This window comes from Mus caroli, unplaced genomic scaffold (genome assembly GCF_978045245.1).
Source record: "Mus caroli unplaced genomic scaffold, Mus_caroli_1 scaffold_20, whole genome shotgun sequence".
Classification (NCBI taxonomy): Eukaryota; Metazoa; Chordata; class Mammalia; order Rodentia; family Muridae; genus Mus; species Mus caroli.
The window spans coordinates 23,140,103-23,161,867 of record NW_028227275.1 but is presented as its reverse complement, the minus strand read 5'-3'; the positions used below and the strand labels follow the sequence as shown (position 1 = coordinate 23,161,867).

At 38.6% G+C, this 21,765-nt stretch overlaps 1 protein-coding gene across 7 annotated transcripts in view; it reads right to left on the bottom strand.

The window, feature by feature from the left end:
• Positions 1-491: 491 nt before the first annotated feature.
• The window catches only part of LOC110285597 (protein FRA10AC1 homolog), a 35,510-nt gene continuing 14,236 nt past the window's right edge, over positions 492-21,765 (bottom strand). For 6 of the 7 annotated variants that reach the window (XM_085833863.1, XM_085833860.1, XM_085833859.1 and 3 more), the window contains 7 exons: positions 18,425-18,470; positions 16,069-16,182; positions 13,070-13,112; positions 10,929-11,047; positions 7,286-7,324; positions 1,841-1,922; positions 492-807 (listed from right to left, as the gene is read on the bottom strand). In XM_085833863.1, coding sequence (XP_085689989.1) covers positions 765-807; positions 1,841-1,922; positions 7,286-7,324; positions 10,929-11,047; positions 13,070-13,112; positions 16,069-16,182; positions 18,425-18,470 — 486 coding nt within the window. In that variant the 3' untranslated portion in view covers positions 492-764. The remainder of the gene's footprint in view (positions 808-1,840; positions 1,923-7,285; positions 7,325-10,928; positions 11,048-13,069; positions 13,113-16,068; positions 16,183-18,424; positions 18,471-21,765) is intronic. The other variant, XM_021151865.3, reaches the window with a different exon arrangement.

Below are 21,765 nucleotides of genomic sequence, written 5' to 3'. Positions count from 1 at the left end.
AGTATCATAAACTGTATTGTCAATCCAAAACATATTATTCTATTATAAATGGTGTGTACTCTTCCCAGTTACCATTTAATTTTGCAGAACTCTTATTTTCTGATGACCACTGAATGATCAATATATTTCATTGTAAGAATGCTTAGCTATAGAAATTCCACTATTATAGAAACTCCAACCTTGATGTTGGATGTTTCAGATAATTTCCCTCAGAAATCAAGTGTTTCATTTTACTCAAAATAAGTACTAATATAAAGAAACAACACCTTGAGGCAATAAGGAGACTTTTACACAATATTTAACACTGGTACACTGGCAATAATTTTACTACTTTCTGATAGTTCAAAAAGGATTGTAAAATGACTTTCAAAATAGCTCCTTTAAAGCAGTGCTCAGCATAGCGGCTCATGCACACCAGAAGCCTGGTGAGCACTCACAGAATAAGTTAATAACAATTATTTAATGAAAGGAAAAATTCTGACATTTTAGAATAAGACACTAAATAGTTTATTTACAGCTCAATGCCAATCACTCCATGTTCAAATGACACTTGAAACAAGTTTACCATAAACTGCAGAGCTAGAGCCAAAACCAGGTTTTAGATAAGCAGCCAAGAAGCCACGTAAGTGAAGGAGGAAATGTCTGAAATGTCCCGTGCTGCTGAAGGATCTATCCCAGTGGCTGTCCAGACTCAACAACATGGACACACTCACCGAGTGTCTCTGTACATCTCCTCACCAAGGAATAAGGTTCTCTCTCCCAGTTCACAGAAACAAATCCTGAAAATAATCATCAAATTCTTCTTCCCTATTAAAAAAAATACAAATATTGATTATAATCAAGGGTACTCAATAAAAATTAAATTTAAAAAATCAATAGAGCAAAAAATTAAGTGATATATGAAACTAATTAAAATATTTTCATCTAGTATATTAGCTATCATTCTTTATACCAGTGTGCTTTCATAATTCAAATAATTCTTAGTATCTAAACAATCCTATCTATGCTCAAAATGGTTAAAACTGGAATACTTGACTTCTCTTAAAACCCCTCAGTTTTCTTTGAAGTACTTTGTGAAAGACCATTGCTTCTCTTTGCCTTTCTGGTTGACTTTGTACCTTCTCTGTTCACTACTTCAAATTACAATCTGCTTAAGAAATGCCTGAAACAGAAACTATGTCTAAAAAAACAAACCACGTCTTACTCCCAGGAATGTGAGGACATCTGTTCAGGCCACAGTGCTTTATTAGTCTGGGAACAGTGGTTACCTATTTATAGTTTATAGCGGTTACATCTAAAGAAGAGCAGAGCTTTGAGGAGACGCTACATTCAGTATAACCTGTGAAATACAGTGAGAAGTACCGAGCGCTAAATAACGTTAGTGTTTGCAGCCAGCCTCAAGTAGCCAGCAGCTCAGGCTCTGGAGTCAAGGGCGGCAGAGAACAAGTGCACGGGGTCACCTGTGGGTGGGAGGCTGAGATGGCTGCTGGCAAGGCATCCTTACACCTGTGTAAATCTTTGAGGGGCTCCTCGGCATGGGTTATGAGAATCCTAACACCATGAGACAGGCTGTCCAAGATGCGACTGAGCAGTCGTCTCGGAAAGAATCCAAGCAAGAACAGAGGGCTGTCTGTTAAAGTGAACTGACGCTGGACACATGGGCTGTTTGCATCCCCAAACAATGACTGGTAATAAACTTTCACCTTACCAGGATAGGGAGACTTGGGCACTAAATCAACATCCACGGCATTAAATATTTTCATCAACTGCTATCAAGAACGGTAGTACCCACAGATGCTAAGCTGAGGCCAGGATGGAGCACCTACGAATCAGCACTTACTGGGACTTCTCATCTGTCTCTGGCAGCGGACCCTTCCAGAGCTCAGAGTCTGAAGCACTGTCTTCCTCCTCAGCGTTTCCTGCTCATTTACAAGGAAATGTCGTCATTGTTTTAACATAACGCATTCTCAATCATTTACCAGTGCAATTAAATTAACCATGAATCTTATAGCTTCAACTCCTATGAGTCCACAAAATTTAACTTATTCCTCAAGATACCATAAATTTAAAAAATTAAACAATATGAAAAAACACCAGAGCCTCAGTAAAAAGTGAATGCAAGTAATATCTAATGAACAACTTCCCCATGTTACACTAAAATAGCAGCTGATTTAATTATTTCCTTGGCCATACAACAGAAATGAAATGAAGAATTTTGTAAAGAACATATATGTATTAGGACCTACACTCAAGAATAGCTCCTGTAGGCTAAGGGTTTTCACTGGAGATGAGTCACTTACTAATGTAATTACATCATGGAATAGTTTGTCTGCCTGATACCACTTTATCCAATATTGAATAAATTTTAGTTGAGTGTTAGATAATTCATGTGAGGTCTATTTTGTTATATTTTAAAAATGGGAATATATTATCTTTACTGATTTTAGAGGTAATACACACTGCCACTGTCTAAAATAAAAGCAATTTGGAAATGTTTAAAGTCCTAAGGAAAAGTTACCCCAGGCCACAGGTAATACAATCACTTTTTAAGTGTGGTTGGTCTTTAAAAAGGTATCACATATATACCTATTTAAATTAAGATTATACTGTGCATAACTTTGTAACTACAAAGGATTTGAGATAGCATAGACAGTTCTCCTTGACAATACATATAAATATGTCAAAGTTTTTATAATGAGATTTCTTTCTAGGATTTATCATTTTTTTAATGATGCATATGTATGTACAGGTGTTGGCAGAGGGCTGAGGTGTCAGATCTCCCAATGAAGGTGCTTGGAACTGAACTTGGATCCTCTCCAAGACCAATATGTGCTTTAACCACAGAGCCATCTATCTAGCCCTGTGAAAACCTTAAACAAACAAACAAACAAACAAAACAAAAACTGTTATATGGAATCTGATTAACCAATCGTTAATTTCTGATTGGTGGGGATTTAGGCTGTATTTCCCATTTTTATTTTTTTGGGGGTGAGGGTGGGTGGGGAGCAGTCTGGTGTGATTAAACCCAGGATCTTAAACATGCCAGCAAGAGCTCCACAGTGGGCGGGCACACAGTCCACCAAGCTGTTTTTCTTGGTGAACAGTGTGCATTTCTGCCCATGTTTATCTGAGGTGCTTATCTATTCCAAATAAAATATCAAATTCCAAAAGCAGCATCACTGGCCACCACATGTGCTCTAACCCAGTTACAGGGTCAGGTTTTCCTCCAGAAGAAAGGTTATAGAGTTTCCATTCTTCCAAACAATGTCTGAGAAGGCCTCCTCTTCTCACAATAAGTTTTTCTAAAGTAATCAGCATTATTTTTCCAAATGTTTGACAAATACTCTTTCAAATGTAAGAGGACATCTTGATGTGCTCATCCTAACACAGTGTGCTCTTTACAAACTTAACTTACACAACGTCCATAGGATTAAAAGAAAAGCTGCTACATCGAGACTGGCGTAATAAGAGCTGATTGCCTTGGAGAGTTACCACTAGAGCTCTGACTTAACTCGGATTTGGCTTGCCAGTACAGAACGTCCCTCAGTTCAGCACAGGACAAAAATAAAGCCCCATTGATTTGCCACGGTGGTTCTAGCCTTTTACCTGCTGGACTCTGATCCTTTGAATCAATGTGTATGCCTGAACTTTGATCCTAACTGAACCTGTTGTGGCACCAACTTTAACAAATAGCAGGGGGAGGGTGCTGTCTAATGAGCTATGTACACATGATGATGAAACTATAAAGTCTTGGAGGAAGATTCCTGCTCTGTGACAGCCATCAACACAGTTCCCAGTGTCTTGAACTGATAACACAAGAAAGAATAAAATCTTCCACTTGCTGAGATAAGAAAGAACAGAAAACCCAATTATGCCTAATGAAGTTCTCTATATGGCATTACTGTCCAGCCGTCAGAGAACAGATCCTACATGGCCTTTAAAAACAAGCAGTTGATTGTAAAATCTTACACTGCAAACAGCTCTGGTGTTCACTCTGTTCCCTCTTAAGAATACTTTCCACAAGTCAGCTTTTCTACACCAACTTCCTTTGTATGAGTCTGTCTGTCTGTGTGTGGTATGCATAAGTATAGTGTGTGCGTGTATACACACTATGAAGGACAAAGGTCAACTTCTAGTGTTGTTCCTTGGGTACTGTCCACAGAAGGGGTCTTTCACTAGCCCTGAACTTACTAAACAGGTGAGGCTGCCTGACACAAACCCAGAGACCTGCTGTCTCTGCCTTCCCAGCCCTAGGATTGAAAGAAAATGTGTGCAACTATACCTGGACATTTATCATACACTTATTTTTATACATGTGCATGCAGGGGTGCTCATGAAGGACACAGTATGGAGGCTAGACAAGAAGCTATGGAAATCAGTTCTATCCCACTCCCACGTGGGTTCAGGGATTAAGCTGTCAAGTTTGGTGGCAAGCACTTTTACTCACTGAGCTGACCTTGGCCCAGTTTTTAAAGTGGGCTCTGAGGACTCAATTCAGTATCTCTTGCTTTCATGGAAGCACTGTACCAAATGGACTATTGCCCCAGACCAGCAGCACATCAATTTTCTAATACCAGATAATGAAATTTTACTTTTAAAAAGTTAAATCATCTTAAAATAAATCCCTCTGACAGAGTATCTATTGGAAAAGTGGCCAAATTACCTCAGAGAATCAAATCTATAGGAATAGACTAAATGATCTGTAGAGTTCCTTCCACTTGATGAGTAAAACTTCTTGATACCCTGAGGACGGGAGTCACTACTAACAGTTACCACTACAACCATCTGCCAGGGGTGAAAGAGTCCCACTAAGGAATGGCAGACAGGTAGAGTGGTCTATACACAATGACCCTCTTACAGCCTCACTGTCAAGTCTGCAGTAATTATGGGCAAGAATTAGTTCTTTTCTTCTCCTCACATTTATGTGTGTGATGTAATGCGAACATGCTACAATGCGTGTGTGCAGGTCAGAGGACACGTGAGTCCCAAGGGTCAAATCAGGTCATCAGGCTTGGCAGCACCAGCCTGGATCTGCTGAGCCGCTGGCCTGCTGTGCTACTGGTCTCTGTGGGTTTGCTCATCCAATTCTGCCTGCAAATGAACCCAGTCACTGTGACACTTGTGATAACAAGCCGCATCCAATCTGTCTCCTGAGACAGTTCACTTCCGTTTGTCAGAGAATTCCAAGGGACAGTTTTCCTTAAATCAAGGACAAAATGTGTTTTCAGGTTCTTTTTATCTACAGACTCCATGAACCAATCACCAAAGATACATCTCCCATCGAGCAACAGCCTCCAAACACCTCCAAGTTTTATGTCCTCACCCTCACGCTCGCCTCCTCGTATCCTTCACCTTTCTCCAAACTAAACATCGATAGTTCACCAACATTCTTCCCATGGCACAACTTCAGTACTTGTAACATACTGGCTGCTCTGTGTCTGATCTGCTTCAGCCTTCAAAGCTCTTCTTAGTGTGTGGTACTTAATGCTTCCGGTTTTCCCAAATGCTTATATTTTGTGGATGTTATATGATAACTAAAAACTCATTCAACTGAAGAATGGCGAATGTCTCTAATAACCATAATAAATGGTCAGGTATTAACTTTTGATCTGATCAATTCAGAGAGCAAATACAGACTGTTTAATGTCTGGCATTTTTCTTTTTGCTGGCATTGCAACAGAGCTACAGGTTATCAAGGACTTTCTTTGTGTGAGACAGACTTTTGTATATATCTTCTCTTTTGACAATAATTCAATAAAGCTAGCCTGGCCTGTTTATACCCCTTCTACAAAAGAAGCAAGACATGGACCAATCATTTAAGATGGATCTATCTATCCTTCCTATCTATCTATCTATCTACCTATCTATCTATCTATCTATCTCATTACAATATAAACAATTTGACTATAGGCTTTCATTTGACTCACCAATAGTGAACAGTTATTGATAATAAGAGCAAAACAGCACTGAGTTGGGGATTATAATTTGTCTCTAAGCCTATCTTTAACATTAACTATTTAGCCTTGAATAATTTCCTTGAGCTCTCTGGTTCTCAGGGCATCTAGTGAATAGCCTTGATGGCATTTGCCTATAATGCTAGAAATTTGGGACAATGAGACACACGGATTGCAAAGTCAAGAATAGGTTGAACTTGTCTCAAAATAAATATGTACAGTACAATTTTTAAATAATAAAAATAATCTTTTCAAAATGGAGGGGGAGGGACAGCAGTGGAGAGACGGCTCAGAGGTAAGGGGTGAATACTGCTCTTTCAGAGAACCTATGCTGGTTTTCAGCAGCCACATGCAGCAGCTCGCCAGTCTACAACTGCAGCTCCAAGGCAGCCAAGGCTCATGTGTGCACTTCAATGGCACCTGCACTAGAGTAGATATACTCACAGACATAATTTAAAAATAGTAAAAAGAAACCTTTACAATTTAAAACCCAAAAGTAGTTTATTTCTACCACAGACAGATATTAAAAAAAAAAAAAAAGCATGCCCCTTTTCTAATCCTACAGGAGATTCTTCTCTCAAAGCTGCCAGGAAACATTAAATAAGTGCTACGGTCTGTTTATTATTTCAAAAGAGCATTAGTCATTGTGCTTTGGCTGTGAGGAGAACAGCGACAGTCATGTAACATGTTTTGGTAAAGGAATACATCTTGCTTCTACCTTTATACTGCAATTCCACCTTGTTTCCCAGTATTCCTATGTCACTAATGTCACTAATTTTAAAACAACCTGTGTACTTTTGTAAGTCACTGTGAAAACTTGGGGAAGCATTTCATGGGAAATATAGACTCTGTAGCAATCTTCCAGTAAAATAAGTGTGTGGGAGGAAGTGGTGAACGCACCACTCAGCGCAAGGGTTTCTGGCAGGGGAACCACACGGGAACTGCACACCGTGTGTCCAGTCCAACGCAGCACAGGCCACCAGACTCCTGAGCTTTCTTTAAGTCCTACCTGCCTTCCCTTCCCCAGTCCAACCTTACCCCGCTTCTCTTCCTGCACACCGTACAGTGTGAAACTGAAATGCACACTCAGCAAGTTTACTGAAAATTGCTTCTGATGCTTTCTATAATTAAAATAAGACTTTTAATTGTAAAAAAGTAAATAGTTTACAATAAAATTGTAAAAAGTCAATAAATATTTACTTTTTGTCCTTTATGGTTCTTCTCATGGTATAATAAATATAATTCACATCACAGCAGGATACAAATAAAAAAACCCACATTGCAAGTGCTTTGAATCTATACATTTCTAATGATAAATGCTTGGTACTTACTGTTTCTAGAATCTTCTGACTTCTTTGAAGATGAATGTCCTGAAAAGAAAACATTGTTTTACCAAGCATCATCTTTGGATGGTGTTGACAGTTGTAGCTAAAGCTATAAATTCTTCACAAATTTTCGTATGCTCTCAAAAATAACAAAAACAAAAAAGCAAAGGAAAGAAAGAAAGAAGGAAGGAAGGAAGGAAGGAAGGAAGGAAGGAAGGAAAGAAAGAAAGAAAGAAAGAAAGAAAGAAAGAAAGAAAGAAAGAAAGAAAGAAAGAAAGAAAGCAAAAGGGGAAAAAAGCCTTTTACTACTCTCAGGTCTCTTAGTTTTATTTCCTCAATTAAAATATTAGGTCCTTTTAGACAGTGATCATCTTATTTGTTCATAGAGCCTGGGACAGCTGGTAGCTAACATAAAACTTAAAAACTGAAAGCCTAGGAACAGTCTTGCATGGCTTAGACAACTCTTCAAAGGATGCAAATAATGATGACCATAACAACAGCAACACTAACACACTTCCTTTACTTTGCAGAGATGCTCAGCCCTCCCACTGCACAGTGTACAGAAATCTATTTTCCAGACTTTTTTCAAGGTCATATACAAGTAGAAATGGAGGTAGTGAGGAGTTAGGGTCTCTTCCTTCCATATAGCATGCAAACAAGTGCTCTCCCACTGAGCCACATTCCCAGCCAACCTTGTCCACAATCATAAGGCATTATTTTGTCAAAAAAATAAAAATAAAAATTTCATCTCTGCAATAGTTATTGAGGGAGACAAAAAGCAAAAAGTACAGAACATCTATTGGTATATATATTATAGAATAATATATTGTATTTTATATTTTATACATATTTATGTTAAGATATTTATATTACATATATTATATTGATATACTTAAACAATGTTTATTATATTTAATTATATTAGTTAAATTATATTTATATAATTAAATGTTATATATTTTATAAGTAAATAACATATATATACATACATATATAAACACACACATATATGTGTGTATGTATGTATGTATGTATGTATATGTATATGTATATGTGTGTGTGTATATATATATACATGTTTTTTGAGAGAAGGGTTTCTTTGTGTAACCCTGGCTGTCCTGGAACTTGCTCTGTAGACCAGGCTGGCCTCAAACTCAGAGAGATCTGCCTTTCAGTACCTCCCAGGTGCTAGGATTAAAGGCCTGTGTTGCTACCACCCAGCTATATACATATACACGTACACGCATATGTGTGTATGTGTCTGTATGTGTGGGTGTATATACACCCACACATACAGACACATACACACCACTCTACAGAGCCCTCATGAGAGAGATTTCTGGGGGGTAATAAAAGCACAGGTGACAAAATAGCTGCCCAACAAAACTGGATGAGAGGCTGAGAAGCCTAAGTTTTAGTCTCTTAGAGGCCAAAGGGGATACAAGAAGTACAGGTGTTCAATGGGCTTTTAAAAAGTGGGTGGAGGCTGGAAATATGGCTCAGTGGTTAAGAGCACTGACTGCACTTTCAGAGGTTCTGAGTTCAAATCCCAGCAACTTCATGGTGGCTCACAACCATCTTCCTCTTCTTGTGTGTCTGAAGGCAGCTTCAATATACTCAGATAAATAAAATAAATAAATCTTAAAAAAAAAATTGTTTTAAAGTAGGTGGAAAGGTTAGGGTTACTCTGCAAACCCATTGATATAAGTAGACCCAAAGTGGGAAGGTGTAGTTTGTCAAGGGAAACCTGCTAGCACCCTCTGACGTTAAGGTGACTGTGGGTAGGAGTGGGTTCTTCTTCCCGGAAATGCTGAAGCAGTCAGAACCACCACATGCCACAGGGCAGAGGCTCTTGCACACTTGTCTGTGTGTGAGGACCCACAAATCACAGGGGTTTCAGACAGTAACTTCAGACCAATTTAGAGCTGCTTACAACAGAGCACCATAGTTTGAGAAGCAAAATGCTACAATATCTTTTTGATTATGTTTAGGATTGATTTTTGGAGTTTCTTCAACTATTAGAAAAATGAATGAATTCACTGATTCCACTCACTAATATCTACTAAATAAATGCCTATAGTCTTAGGAATTGGGGGTGAGCTAAACAGCTATGTAATCAATCCCTTCTCTCACAGAAAATGAATGATTTCCAGGGTCCTGTGCATCTCTAAACAAGTACAGGGTACCCTCAGGATGTCTCCTAGGGATCTAAGCTAGGTTGGAAAAGTGAGACAGACGTTGTTAAGAAGGGCCTTTCCAACTGAGCTGAAGTGAAAAGTGAGGGGTGAGGCTGCTCAAAGGGAAATGGGGAGAGAAGATATTGAACCTTTGTCCAAGTATTTAGTTCTTCCTTTCTCGCAAAAGCAAAACCACTCTTCAAACACAAGCTATTGACTTGTCTTAGTTTTCTCTCTACACACTCATTCTGCCATGTGGCACTCAACTGTCCACCTAGCCATTCACTTACTTAGCACTTTCTATGGGGGTAACAATGAAGCTATAGAATACACAGTCTCACATAAAGGGGCAAGGGATGACTAGGGATAGAACCAGGAGTGCCAACTGTCTAGATGTTTAGTCATTATTAAAGATTATTTCAAATTAAAAAGGTCTAGGTAGAGATGAGCTCTTCCTTAATTTATAATAAGCCATGATTATGTGGTATGATTACAGTTAAGAAGATAACAATATTATTAATTTAATAATGGACATAACCAAAATTTCAAATGCCTTATTACTGTTACAGCATATTAGAATAAAAACAAAATTTTAAACTCAGATGAGATTGCCATACTTATTGAGACTTACTGTGGAGTTAGGAAATAAGATAGACATAAGAAGGCTTATGTCTTCTTATGCCAGCTTCAAATGCCAGCTCTCAATAAACAACAGAATAATACGTCTACTAACCAGCCATTCCAATTCAGTGACATTTTATACTATATACTTGAACTGCATGGCCATTGTGATATGCAAGAAGGAAAAAAAAATGCATAAAAGAATGCACCTGAGCCAAGTATCTTCCTATCTAGAGCAAGGGGGCCCTCTCCTGTCCAGATCTTATATTAGCATTGGGTTAAAGTCAGCAAAAGTTGTATCTGATCCCCTCCGGGTGCGAAAAAGCAACTAGAAGTAACCTTCTTAATACTGAATTACACGGCGGGCATTAGTCAAATTGCTAAATAAACTATCTCAATTTTTCTCATAATCCTATAAGGCAGCTACTATAATCAAGATTTTAGATTGAATGACAGACTGAAAAACTGCTTTACAGTTCCGAGAAAGCCTTCAAATTCTCATCTGACTGTTATGAATATGCAGGCAGGTGTTCACACTACCCCAACATACATGGAGAAGGTAAGCCCAGGAGAGTCAGTGTCTTAGCCAAGTAACAAGGCTTGGATACAGCCAGGAGCTGAACACTGCTTGCAGCATTATATAATACTATAGGGTATGCCCCAAAGCAGCCAAAACCAATTCTGCTCTTAAAAGGCTACACGTGACTATAAAGTCACATCTCAATTCTTGATCACTTCCCTTTCAGTTGCTCTAAAACAGACCTCTACGCACATCCCCAGATGGATTCTGACTAGTGCTGTGGCCGCCTGTATCTCACACTCGAATTGAGGAGCTCTTAGTCCTCTCTTACCTTCATCCTTCCCCTTGGAAGCTTCCTCTGAAGATGGCGATCTGGATTTCTTACGAGGTGACTCGTCACACTCAGGTGTGGTTTTAGACTTTTTCTTTGTTGACTTGATTTCTTTTCTCCTTCGTGTTAAACAACATAATACTGAAGTTAATTTTTTCAACAGATTCCGTAAAAAAATGTTTGAATTAAAGAAAACAGTTAAAGTCCATAGAATGTATATAATAAGGAACGTTGAAAGAGTATGTAATTTTTTTATTTCTTTTTTTTTTTTTTTTGAGATATAATCTTAGTTGTACTGAAACTCACTCTGTAGACCAGGCTGGACTCACAGAGATCCACCTGTGTCTGTCTCCAGAGTGCTGGGAGAAAAGGTATGTGCCACCACTGCCATGCTAGAGTATGCAAATATTTTAGGTCGATATATAAATTAAGATAATTCTGTAAGATGATAAAGCCTAAACAGACACAAAGAGCTATTTTGTAAATTCTCTACACAAACAGTGCACTTTTTATGTCCACTCCCTTTCCTAGCTCGTAACTCATATCCAGTGAGCACTGGAGAAGCAAGGGCTATAATGGATCTAATCCACATGAGAGAGGATGCTCTCCTCTCAGAACAGAGACCACAGTAAACATATCCAGGGATGGAGCTAAAAGTGCGTACTCTGAACTCCGACGTCAATGTTAGACAGCTCCTAGTTTACCTTCCTAGTGCTCTGGCTTTACCTTTTCTAGGCCAGATTTACAACAACAGCTGCTGGTCAGTACAGCAGGTGAAAACAATTCATCTTAATTGCTTAAGGAAAGAAACCTGGAAAAACAGCTCTCAAATATTTGCTCAGCTGACTTCTGGTTAAGATACCCATGCAGATGCTATCATGCGGGCATAGTCATTAATCCTATTTGTTCTTTTATCAAAGTCATTTCAATTCTGAAATGACACTCAAAAGGGAAAGTCACATAATACCTTCAATCTCTCAGCATCACTGACAGAAAAAGGAAATTAAGCTTTGGGCTGGCCATTCTAGTAACATAAAAAATCCTGCTGGTTTTGAAAATGTATTGTTTATTTGTAGCAGCTAGAACACAATGTAGACATGCTTATTCCTAAACTTAATAAGCCAGGTGTTGGCCTATAACCCCAGCATTCAAGAGGCTGAGACAGGAGAATCACAAATGTGAGGCTAGCCTCAGAAGCATTATGAACTGAAGGAAGTCTTCCTAAAAATGGAAACAAAATAGCAAATAGCAAAACAAAAAACAAGCAAATAAAATAAAACCAAGGCCAATGATCTCACATGAAAGGCATGTTGCAGGCCAGTGGCACTCCTTTTTTTTTTTTTTTGGTTTTTCGAGCCAGGGTTTCTCTGTATAGCTCTGGCTGTCCTGGAACTCACTTTGTAGACCAGGCTGGCCTCGAACTCAGAAATCCGCCTGCCTCTGCCTCCCGAGTGCTGGGATTAAAGGCGTGCGCCACCACGCCCGGCTGCCAGTGGCACTCCTAATTCAACATAGCAGACACACTCCAGATGACTTAAATATGCCTGGGTAAGAGAGTCTGCAATGCAAACACGGGGAATTGAATCTGAATCCCAAGAACCCACATAAATGTCAGGTGTGACCATGTTCGCCAATAATCTCAGTGCTTAGGGACAGGAAGGTGGAGACCAGAGACAAGAACATTGCTGGGGCTTATCAGTCAGACTAGTCAAAAATGGCAAGCTCCAGGTTTAACCAGAGACCTTGTCTTAAGTGAGTAATGGGGGAAAAAGACAGCACAACACTCAGTGTCCTCCTTTAGCTTCCTAAGAAACACGTGGGCACACACTCACGCAGGCATGCACGCATGTTCCAGTTTATGCAGCCAGCTTTATAATATCATTTCTAGGACTATTACAGTGTCTAGCCGTTGGCTCCAAATTAACAACAGGCATCTATTGCCCCACACAGACCTTTACATATAAACTTGCTTGGTTTAATGAGGGCAGAGTGAATCTCCAATTCCATGGATCATACAATGATGCTCTATTTTCTAAACAAATCCATTTTCCAAATTGAGATTTAGACACTCAGTGTGATAAAATGAGTATGGCCTAAGTTACTAAACATTAAAAATGATATTTTAAAATAAAAAAAATTACCTGTGATGAAAATTTAATTTAAAGGAACATTCTTGGCATAATCCTAAAAGAGAAAAATATACCACTGAGCTTCTGAATCCGTGTAATTATATTGCAACTCTATTTTAATTATAATTTCCCATGTTCTTTATATCCCTTACTATACACAGGAAATAATACAAAGAAAATAATCTAACATTATATCTCAAAATTATATTACAATGTTTGAGAATTGAAAATATTTTAACAATCCTTTTTTAAATTTTTTTTCATACAATATATTTGATCATACTCTTTCCCCTCCCTCAGTTCCTCCAAGATCCCCCATCCCTATCCACCCCAATTCATATTTTCTCTCTCTTTTGAAAAAAAAGTATCACTCATTAAAGAAAACTTATTTTTCCCTTTCCCAGCAGCTACCAATCACAAACTTCTTCCTGCTTAATGTACCCACTTTCCCATGTAGGTGCTGGGATTCTATCTGGTTTGAACTTGTGCTGGTCTTATATATGCTGTCTTTGTGAGTTCATATATGTGTCAGCCCTGTTACATCTGAAAATGCTGTTTTAAAGGTACGTTAGAAAAAGTTTTATCCATTGTGTTTCATAGACAAAATTAGTATCAGACATCAAAGATCTCTCTTAATATAACATGATGTAATAATATGTATATAATAATGATAATGAAAATGATGATGATGATTATTATTTGGGTTTAGCCATCTCCTCTGAAGTGTTAAAAGCTTTCAAGTAAACAGAAAGAGAATCCACTATAAATACTTCTTTTCCCTAGTCTCATTCCAAACTGGCTGATTTTTCCAGACAGGTGCTTCTAAGAGGAACTCACAGAAACCAATCTGTACTATCAGGAGGAGACTGAGAACTCTGAAGATTTATTACAGAGCCAGAAAAGCTGATGGTCATAAATGGAAGGAAGAAGGAAGGAAGGAAGGGAGGGAGGGAGGGAGGGAGGGAGGAAGGAAGGAAGCAAGCAACTGAAAGATGTAAACTAATTTTAAAAAAGAGCAGGGTAACACTGTAAACCATGGTTATAGGCAACTGCTGTCTGCTGTTGAGCTCTAGGTTCAGCAAGAGACCTGGTCTTAAATGAGCAGTGTTGAGAAACTCAGAGAGAACAACACTCAAAGTAACATTTATCTCTAATCCTTTTCTTTCTTTTTAAAAGTTATATGTATGAGTGTTTTGTCTACACACATGCCTGGACATGTGCATATAGGCTCACTGTGGAGGCCAAGAGGGCACTGGCTCCCCTGGAACTGGAGTTAGAGATGGTTGTGAATCATCATGTGGCTATAGAAATCAAACCTGCGTCATCTGCAAGAGCAGCCAATGCTCCTAACCTCTAAGCTCTCCAGTCCCTCTACACTGTTTCCTAATTCCATGGTATTTATTTTGTGGTGAGGGGATGTGCATGCACCACAGTGAGTGCGATGAGTGCATGGAGGTCTGAGGACAGTTTACAGAGTCTGTTGTCTCCTTCCACATTGTGGGATCCAGGGAATAAATTCCAGATGTCAAGCTTGGTATACTTTTAAACAATACTGACTGGTGCTAGGGCCATTAGTTGCCCATTAGAAGCCAGAAGAGACAGCTCTACTGAAGATACCATATGCTTTGCTTGTGTGAGAGACAAAGCTGAAATGGAGCTGGAAGCTTCCTCTCTAGAGATTAGCTTTCACAGTGCCAGAAGGTACTGTGCAGGGTGCTCTGGGAGAGTTGTCATCAATGGTCTTACTCAGCTATGAATCCTTCATGGTACACAACCCATCTCCCAGACAAGATGTGGCTGCCCTCTGGTGTGATAGTGGCATGACTGTTATGGGGTAACCAACTATTCTGGATGGTATTTAAGGCTCACTCTACAGGGGGAAGTCCACATGAAGTACTGGAAATCTTACTCTAAGTCTGGTCACGGGCTTGTGGCTGGTCCTAGTATGGAAGCTATTGCTACTGCTTTCCTAAATAGTCTGGTGTGCTTGTCAAATCGCCTCCTAATTACCCAGAATGGTGCTAGGCTCAAACTTTTTTGCAGTGAGAGACAATTATGAGTGCAGTTATTAGTACAGAGACTTATAACTAGTCAAAGTGCTGAGAATAACTGGCTCAGCTCTTAATAGGGCACCTATATTAGAGCCTCCAAGGCTCAGGGAACATCTCCAATGAGAAAGCAGAAGAAAAAAAGAAAAAAGAAGACCCAGAGGTAACACAGTGCGTCATATAACTCTGTCCTCTGAGCATGACATAACTACTACACCCTTGAATTCTCAGCAGCTGTGATTATTTGTATAAAACCTTCAGACTATTAAATGCATGAACATTCCATCATTGTGGAGATTTCTTCAGGTGTATAGCAACTGGTAAGTGGGGTCCTGTAAATAATCCCTCACCACATAAGTAACACTAACTACACTTATTGGGTCACAGAGAGAGAGAGAGAGAGACATATACACACGAGGACTAATGAGGAAGAAAGGGGATCAGTGTATGAGCAGACAAGAGAGAGTAAATAGCATATGTATATGTGTGTGTGTGTACACACATGAAAATGACATAGTGAAAATCATTATTAAGTAAAATTAATATTAAGTTAGTTAAGTAAAAACTTTTTTAAAAGGATACTTTCCCAAAATTTTCACTCACTGTCGGAAAGAAAATGTATTTATTGCTGATACCACATTATGGCTTCACAATCAGATGTGAGGTCTACACTGCCTTTTCTGATACTCTCACTTAGACTCCTAATCTAGCGCCATCCTCAAGCTTGTAACAGATGACTCTACAAGTTACCAGCTGAAATCTGACATTAGAATTGTCTTATCAAAGTGCTTCCATAATGCTAAAGACTTGAGATTCAAAATTTATTTGAGGTTTGGGGAAACTACAGGGAAAAAGTATACTTTCAGGAAAATATACCAAATCTTTTAAAATTAAATAGTACATACATTTTTTCAATTCTAAATTCAAGGTAAAGTTGGAAGAAATCCACTGAACACGTCTTACTTAATTTAACAAGTGCGTTTCTCTTTTCACCGTGCTCAGTGTAACCGAAGTTGACTTCCCAGCTCCTCAGGCCTTCTTTTTCATTACAACATTTATTTCCACAAAAAAACTGGCCTGCAAAAGAAAAGGACTGTCACCCACAGTACATGATAGGATTCACCTACAAAAACCTACTACCTCTAAAATTTTCTTTTAAAAATTATAAAATAAATATAATAAATTCAATACAAATTCAACATGAAAAATGATGACCACAATAATTATAGCATGTTGAAATATTAAATCAGAGAGATGCTTTTTTCCTTCTGCAATGGGAACTGAACCCAGGACCTCGTGCATGCAAAGTGTTTGTTTTACCACTAAGTCTTTAAAAAAAAAAACAGACAAAAACCCTATTATTATTTCTTGCTTGCTTGCCACATTGCCTAAGCTGGCCTAGAACTTGTTCTAAAGGTCAGGACTGAATTGCAAACATCCCCAGGGTAGCTGGGACCATGAGACTGTGCCACCAGACCTGGTTAAAGAGCTGAACTATTAAAACAAAAACTGGCACACAATTCCTGTTGGTAAACTGTTTATTTAAGTAGAATTTTAGTGAGTCCATATTAGAGAATGTTACACTTTAGAAAGTGAAATATTAAGTGTACTATCTAAAACCCTGAAAGAGATCATTTCCCAAAAGACATGCTCTTAGATGTCAGTCCTTTCAGTATTTAACAAATGTTAAAATTAATGTTTTCAAATATATCATTTACTTAAAATTCTAGCTAAAAACTTCTAAGGACAAAAAAATGATTTGGACGTGAAAGCACAACTCAAAACTATTTTGGCAGAAAAAGAGAAAGTAAAAATGATTTATACAAAGAACAATTTCCACCACAATAATTTGCACCAAGAGTAACAAATGGAAACCATGAATTCTTTTTCATAAAATGCACAAGGCTGCCAAAACGAAACTCTAACATCAGCATCCAAAGGCTGATTTGTAACTCAGTCTTCTGAACGAGGATCTACCACATGTACCCAGACTAACCTCAAGCTTTCCATGTAGCAGAGGATGACTTGAACTTAAAACACCTGTATGTATGCATGCATCTATCTATCTATTGTGTGTATACATACATGCCACGCCATGAACTATGTAAGGAAGTCACAGAATTACTGTACAAGTCATCCCAAATGAAAAGCTAATTAATCAAGCATGTTTAGCATGTTTAGTAATGCCTGTTAAACAGCAAGTACTACACTCTGTTTTAACAGAGCAACAGCTTGTTCTCTGCTTCCCCACTAGTCCTATATTCATTTAAGAACTTAGAGAATGCCTGCCATTTTTTTAAAGGCAGTTTTATATACGCTCCTAAAAATTTCACTTGACAAAATTAATATAGATATTTTTACTAGTGACATCTCAGATATCTCATAATTTTAGGTAAAGATACAAAATAAAACATGACCTTAAGAAAACTTTTGAATTGCCTTATTTTTAAAATGTTTACTTAGCTGGGGGGTTTGGGAGAGTAGGGGGATGGGGAGCTGGGGATGGTGGTGGCAGTGGTGCCCACCTTTAATCTCAATACTCAGGAAGCAGAGGTAGGAGGATCAAGTTCCTGCCCAGCCTCATTCACAGAGCAAGTTCCAGGACAGCCAGGGCTACACGGAAAAACCCTGTCTTAAAAAACAAAACCCAAAAAGTATATTTAATATTGTGTGTGCACAGCATGTGTGTGTGTGCTTGAGTTCAGAGGACAATTCTGTTGAGTGTGTTCTCTCCTTTAACTCTAGCTTGAGGGATTGAAATGAAATTGCTAGGCTGGTGTGGCACTTGTCCTTATCCACCGACCACCTCACTGACCTGAGAGAGAGCTGCTTTAAATTCATCCCCTTTCCTTCTCCTCTACAGAGCCTTCATCGGTCACAGAAAACACCCCTGCCACTCATATCTGTGCACGTCAGGCGTGGTGCCGGGAGCGGTCAGAAGAGGGCTCCCGATCCCTGGAGCTGGAGTGCAACTCTATTGGGTTCACGAATGATATTTAACATCTTCTTCAAAATAGTGATTTTTGTTGGAATGCAGTACTATCAATATTTTGTTATAATTGATAATCAAGCACGTGTTCCTTGTTACTAAATCTTTAATTCTTAAAACACTGTCCACATATCCTCAAATATTCTAAGGACCAAATTCTAAAGAAGTCATGAAAGCATTAAATTCTGATCTTTGCTAACAACATATATATCAGAAATACATTTTCCCAAACTTTATTTTTATAAGAAAAAAATCTCACCTGATGATTTCAATTCTATATAACAAAGTAAACTGTGATCAATTAGAAAGTAAAAAATTTTTAAAAGTTACCTTTTCCTGAAATTACTTCTTTTTCTATTCGCCACCTAAATCCAAACTGGTTAAAAAAAAAACAAAGTACATTTATATAAAATAAATGTAAATTCAAAATTTAAATTAACATATGTACAAATCTAAACACAAAGCCAAGGTTGGTGATGTTTTCAGCCTGAAAAATAAACTTAACTATCAGTGTGATGGCTTTTTCTCTTTTTACAGAACTTAAGGATATCTCCTGACAATTACCAACTTCTGTTAAAAATGACTTTTAAAATACCTAAAATCTACAGGAGTTGAGCCAGGATAACATCTGCATGTAACATCTATGTGTAGTATACAGTATTAACAACAACAGGGGCTGTGGTTATGGCCAAGGGTCTTACTTCAATGTTAACCCTGAGACTCGGTGTACTAAGAGAGAATTCAGAAGGCTGGAGAGATGGCTCAGTATGTAAGAGCACTGGCTGCTACTGCAGACGACCAGGCTTAACTCTCAGCCCCTATGTGGTGGGTCATAACTACCTACAACTCTAGCTCAGAGGAGCTGACATCTTCCTTCCTCCATAGGCACTGCACACATGTGGTACACAGATAGACATGCAGGCAAAACAGCCATACACATTTTTTAAAGGGGAAAAATATAAATAATTCAGATAAAACATTCAATTTCTTATTAATATTCAAGTTAAGTTTTAAATCATCTATTTCTTAATTTTTCAAATTTATATCTTAAATTCATACAAAAATTCAAAAAAATGTCAAAACATTCTAGTTAAAATGTAAATAAAAATAAAATTCCCCATGTCTATGGGGGGAAAAAGTAGAATAAATAAGTATCAAAAAAAGGAAGTAAAAATTTTAAAATGACTCCCTTCATTTTATGCTTTAGTGTATATCTGTGTCTAGAGATTACATGCCATTCCACATTGTCTTGCAGTGTCTACTGAAGCACAAAGTCAATTGTATCACTAGCAAGAGTTTTCCAAGCCTTTTCTTTCATTCATTCATCTATTTAAGGAACTACTTATTGGACTTGTATTTGGAACTGAAGAAATGGCTCAGCTGTTAAAGAGCGCTTAGTGCTGCTGCAGAAGACCAGGGTTTGACTGCCAATATTCATAGAGTGCATCACAACCATCTATTCCTCCAGTACCGGGGCATCTCACACTGTCTTCTGGTCCCCACAGGCACAATACACCCATGCAGTACACATACACGTGCAGGCAAACATTGATATACATAAAACAAAAATAAATAAAGCTTTACAGGGCAATATCCATCACTAGGAAAGTTATAATCTTATGGGGAATAAGAGACTACACTGTCCCATTTTGTAACCTCTGTCTCCTTATATCCTTTCCCAACCCCAGTTCTTCTCATGGGATCCAAGCTGCAGTTACTCAGGGCTTGGTCCTGAATCCTGCTTCCTGCAACACAGATCCTATCTACTGGGACTTTCTGTAAAAGAAAAATAGCTTTTGGCTCATTTAAAGCAGTGTTTTTCCTTTTTTCTTATCCCACTTCTCCTTTCCTTGTGGCTAAATCTATGCTAGTTGAAAGATGAACTCAAATACAGCCTCAAACATGAAAAGTTTTCAAAGAAAGGAACAGGAACACAGAGCAAAGGAAGAGTCACTAGACGTGCCTTAAGGCTCTGCTATGTACAGTAGGCACTGATTAATTAATTAATTAAGACCTGTTAATTAAAGTGAATAAAGTACTATCTGTGTAAATGAAGCTAAGAGAAAAACACATCCTAACTCTGGAAGCATGATGTAAGCTAAACTTTCTCCAACATGTCAAACATGGTATGCTAGAACACAGAGCTATTACACGTTCCAAACATAGCCCCTCCAAACTTCCTGTTCTCTCATTTCCACACTCAAACCCAAGTCATGTTTCATCTCTTATTATCACTTATCTTCTTTTCACATGCAGTTACCATGTACTAACAAAATATAACTTCTATCAAAGTTACTCTTCTTAAGATAGTCACCACTTCTGCTCAGAGGGACCCGCCTGGAGCCCTCAGGACACAGGAACTGAGGAGCAGCCTGGGACAGGATCCTTCCAGTTTCTGTCTGTGCCAGGAGCTGATCCTGTGCCACAGTGCTCCATGCCCAAATACTGCCAGGAGAGAGCTGGTCTCCCAGGAGTGCTGACACACCTATGATTACAGGTAAGACCACCACTTCTGTTCAAATTTCTGGCCCAAGAGAGACCCACCCATAGCCATCAGGACACCGTGGAGTAGCCGGGACAGGATCCTTCTGGTTTCTGAATGTACCCCAGAGCCAACCCTGTGCCACAGCTCTCCATACCTAAATTCCTCCGGGAGAGAGCTGGTCTCCAGGAGTACTGACACCTAGGCTTGCTGGAGGGACAATCCACAGTCAGAGACAGCAAGACCAGCTAACACCAGGGATAACCAGATGGCAAGAGGCAAGCATAAGAACAGAAGCAACAGAAACCAAGGCTACTTGGCACCTTCAGAATCCAGTTCTCCCACCACAGCGAGCCCTGGATACCCTAACACAACAGAAAAGCAAGACTCTTTAAAAATCACATCTCATGATGATGATAGAGACTTTAAGTAGGACATAAATAACTCCCTTAAAGAAATACAGGAGAACAAAGGTAAACAGGTAGAAGCCCTTAAAGATGTAACACAAAAATCCCTTATAGAATTACAGAAAAACACAAACATGTGAAAGAATTGAACAAAACCATCCAGGATCTAAAAATGGAAATAGAAACAATAAAGAAATCACAAAGGGAGACAACCCTGGAGATAGAAAACCTAGGAAAGAGATCAGGAGACATAGATGCAAGCATCACCAACAGAATACAAGAGATAGAAGAGAGAATCTCAGGTGCAGAAGATACCATACATTGACACAGCAGTCAAAGAAAATGCAAAATGCAAAAAGCTCCTAGCCCAAAGCATCCAGGAAATCCAGGATACAATGAAAAGAGAAAACCTAATGGTAATAGGTATAGAAGAGAGTGAAGATTCCCAATTTAAAGGGCCAGTAAATATCTTCAACAAAATTATAGAAGAAAATTTCCCTAACCTAAAAAAAGAGATGCCCAGGAACATACAAGAAGCCTATAGAACTACAAATAGATTGGACCAGAAAAGAAATTCCTCCCATCACATAATAGTCAAACACCAAATGCACTAAACAAAGAAAATATTAAAAGCAGTAAGGGAAAAAGGTCAAGTAACATATAAAGGCAGACCTATCAGAATTATACCATTCTTCTCACCGGAGACTATGAAAGCTAGAAGATCCTGGCAGATGTCAATTCAGACCCTAAGAGAACAGAAATGGCAGCCCAGGCTACTATTC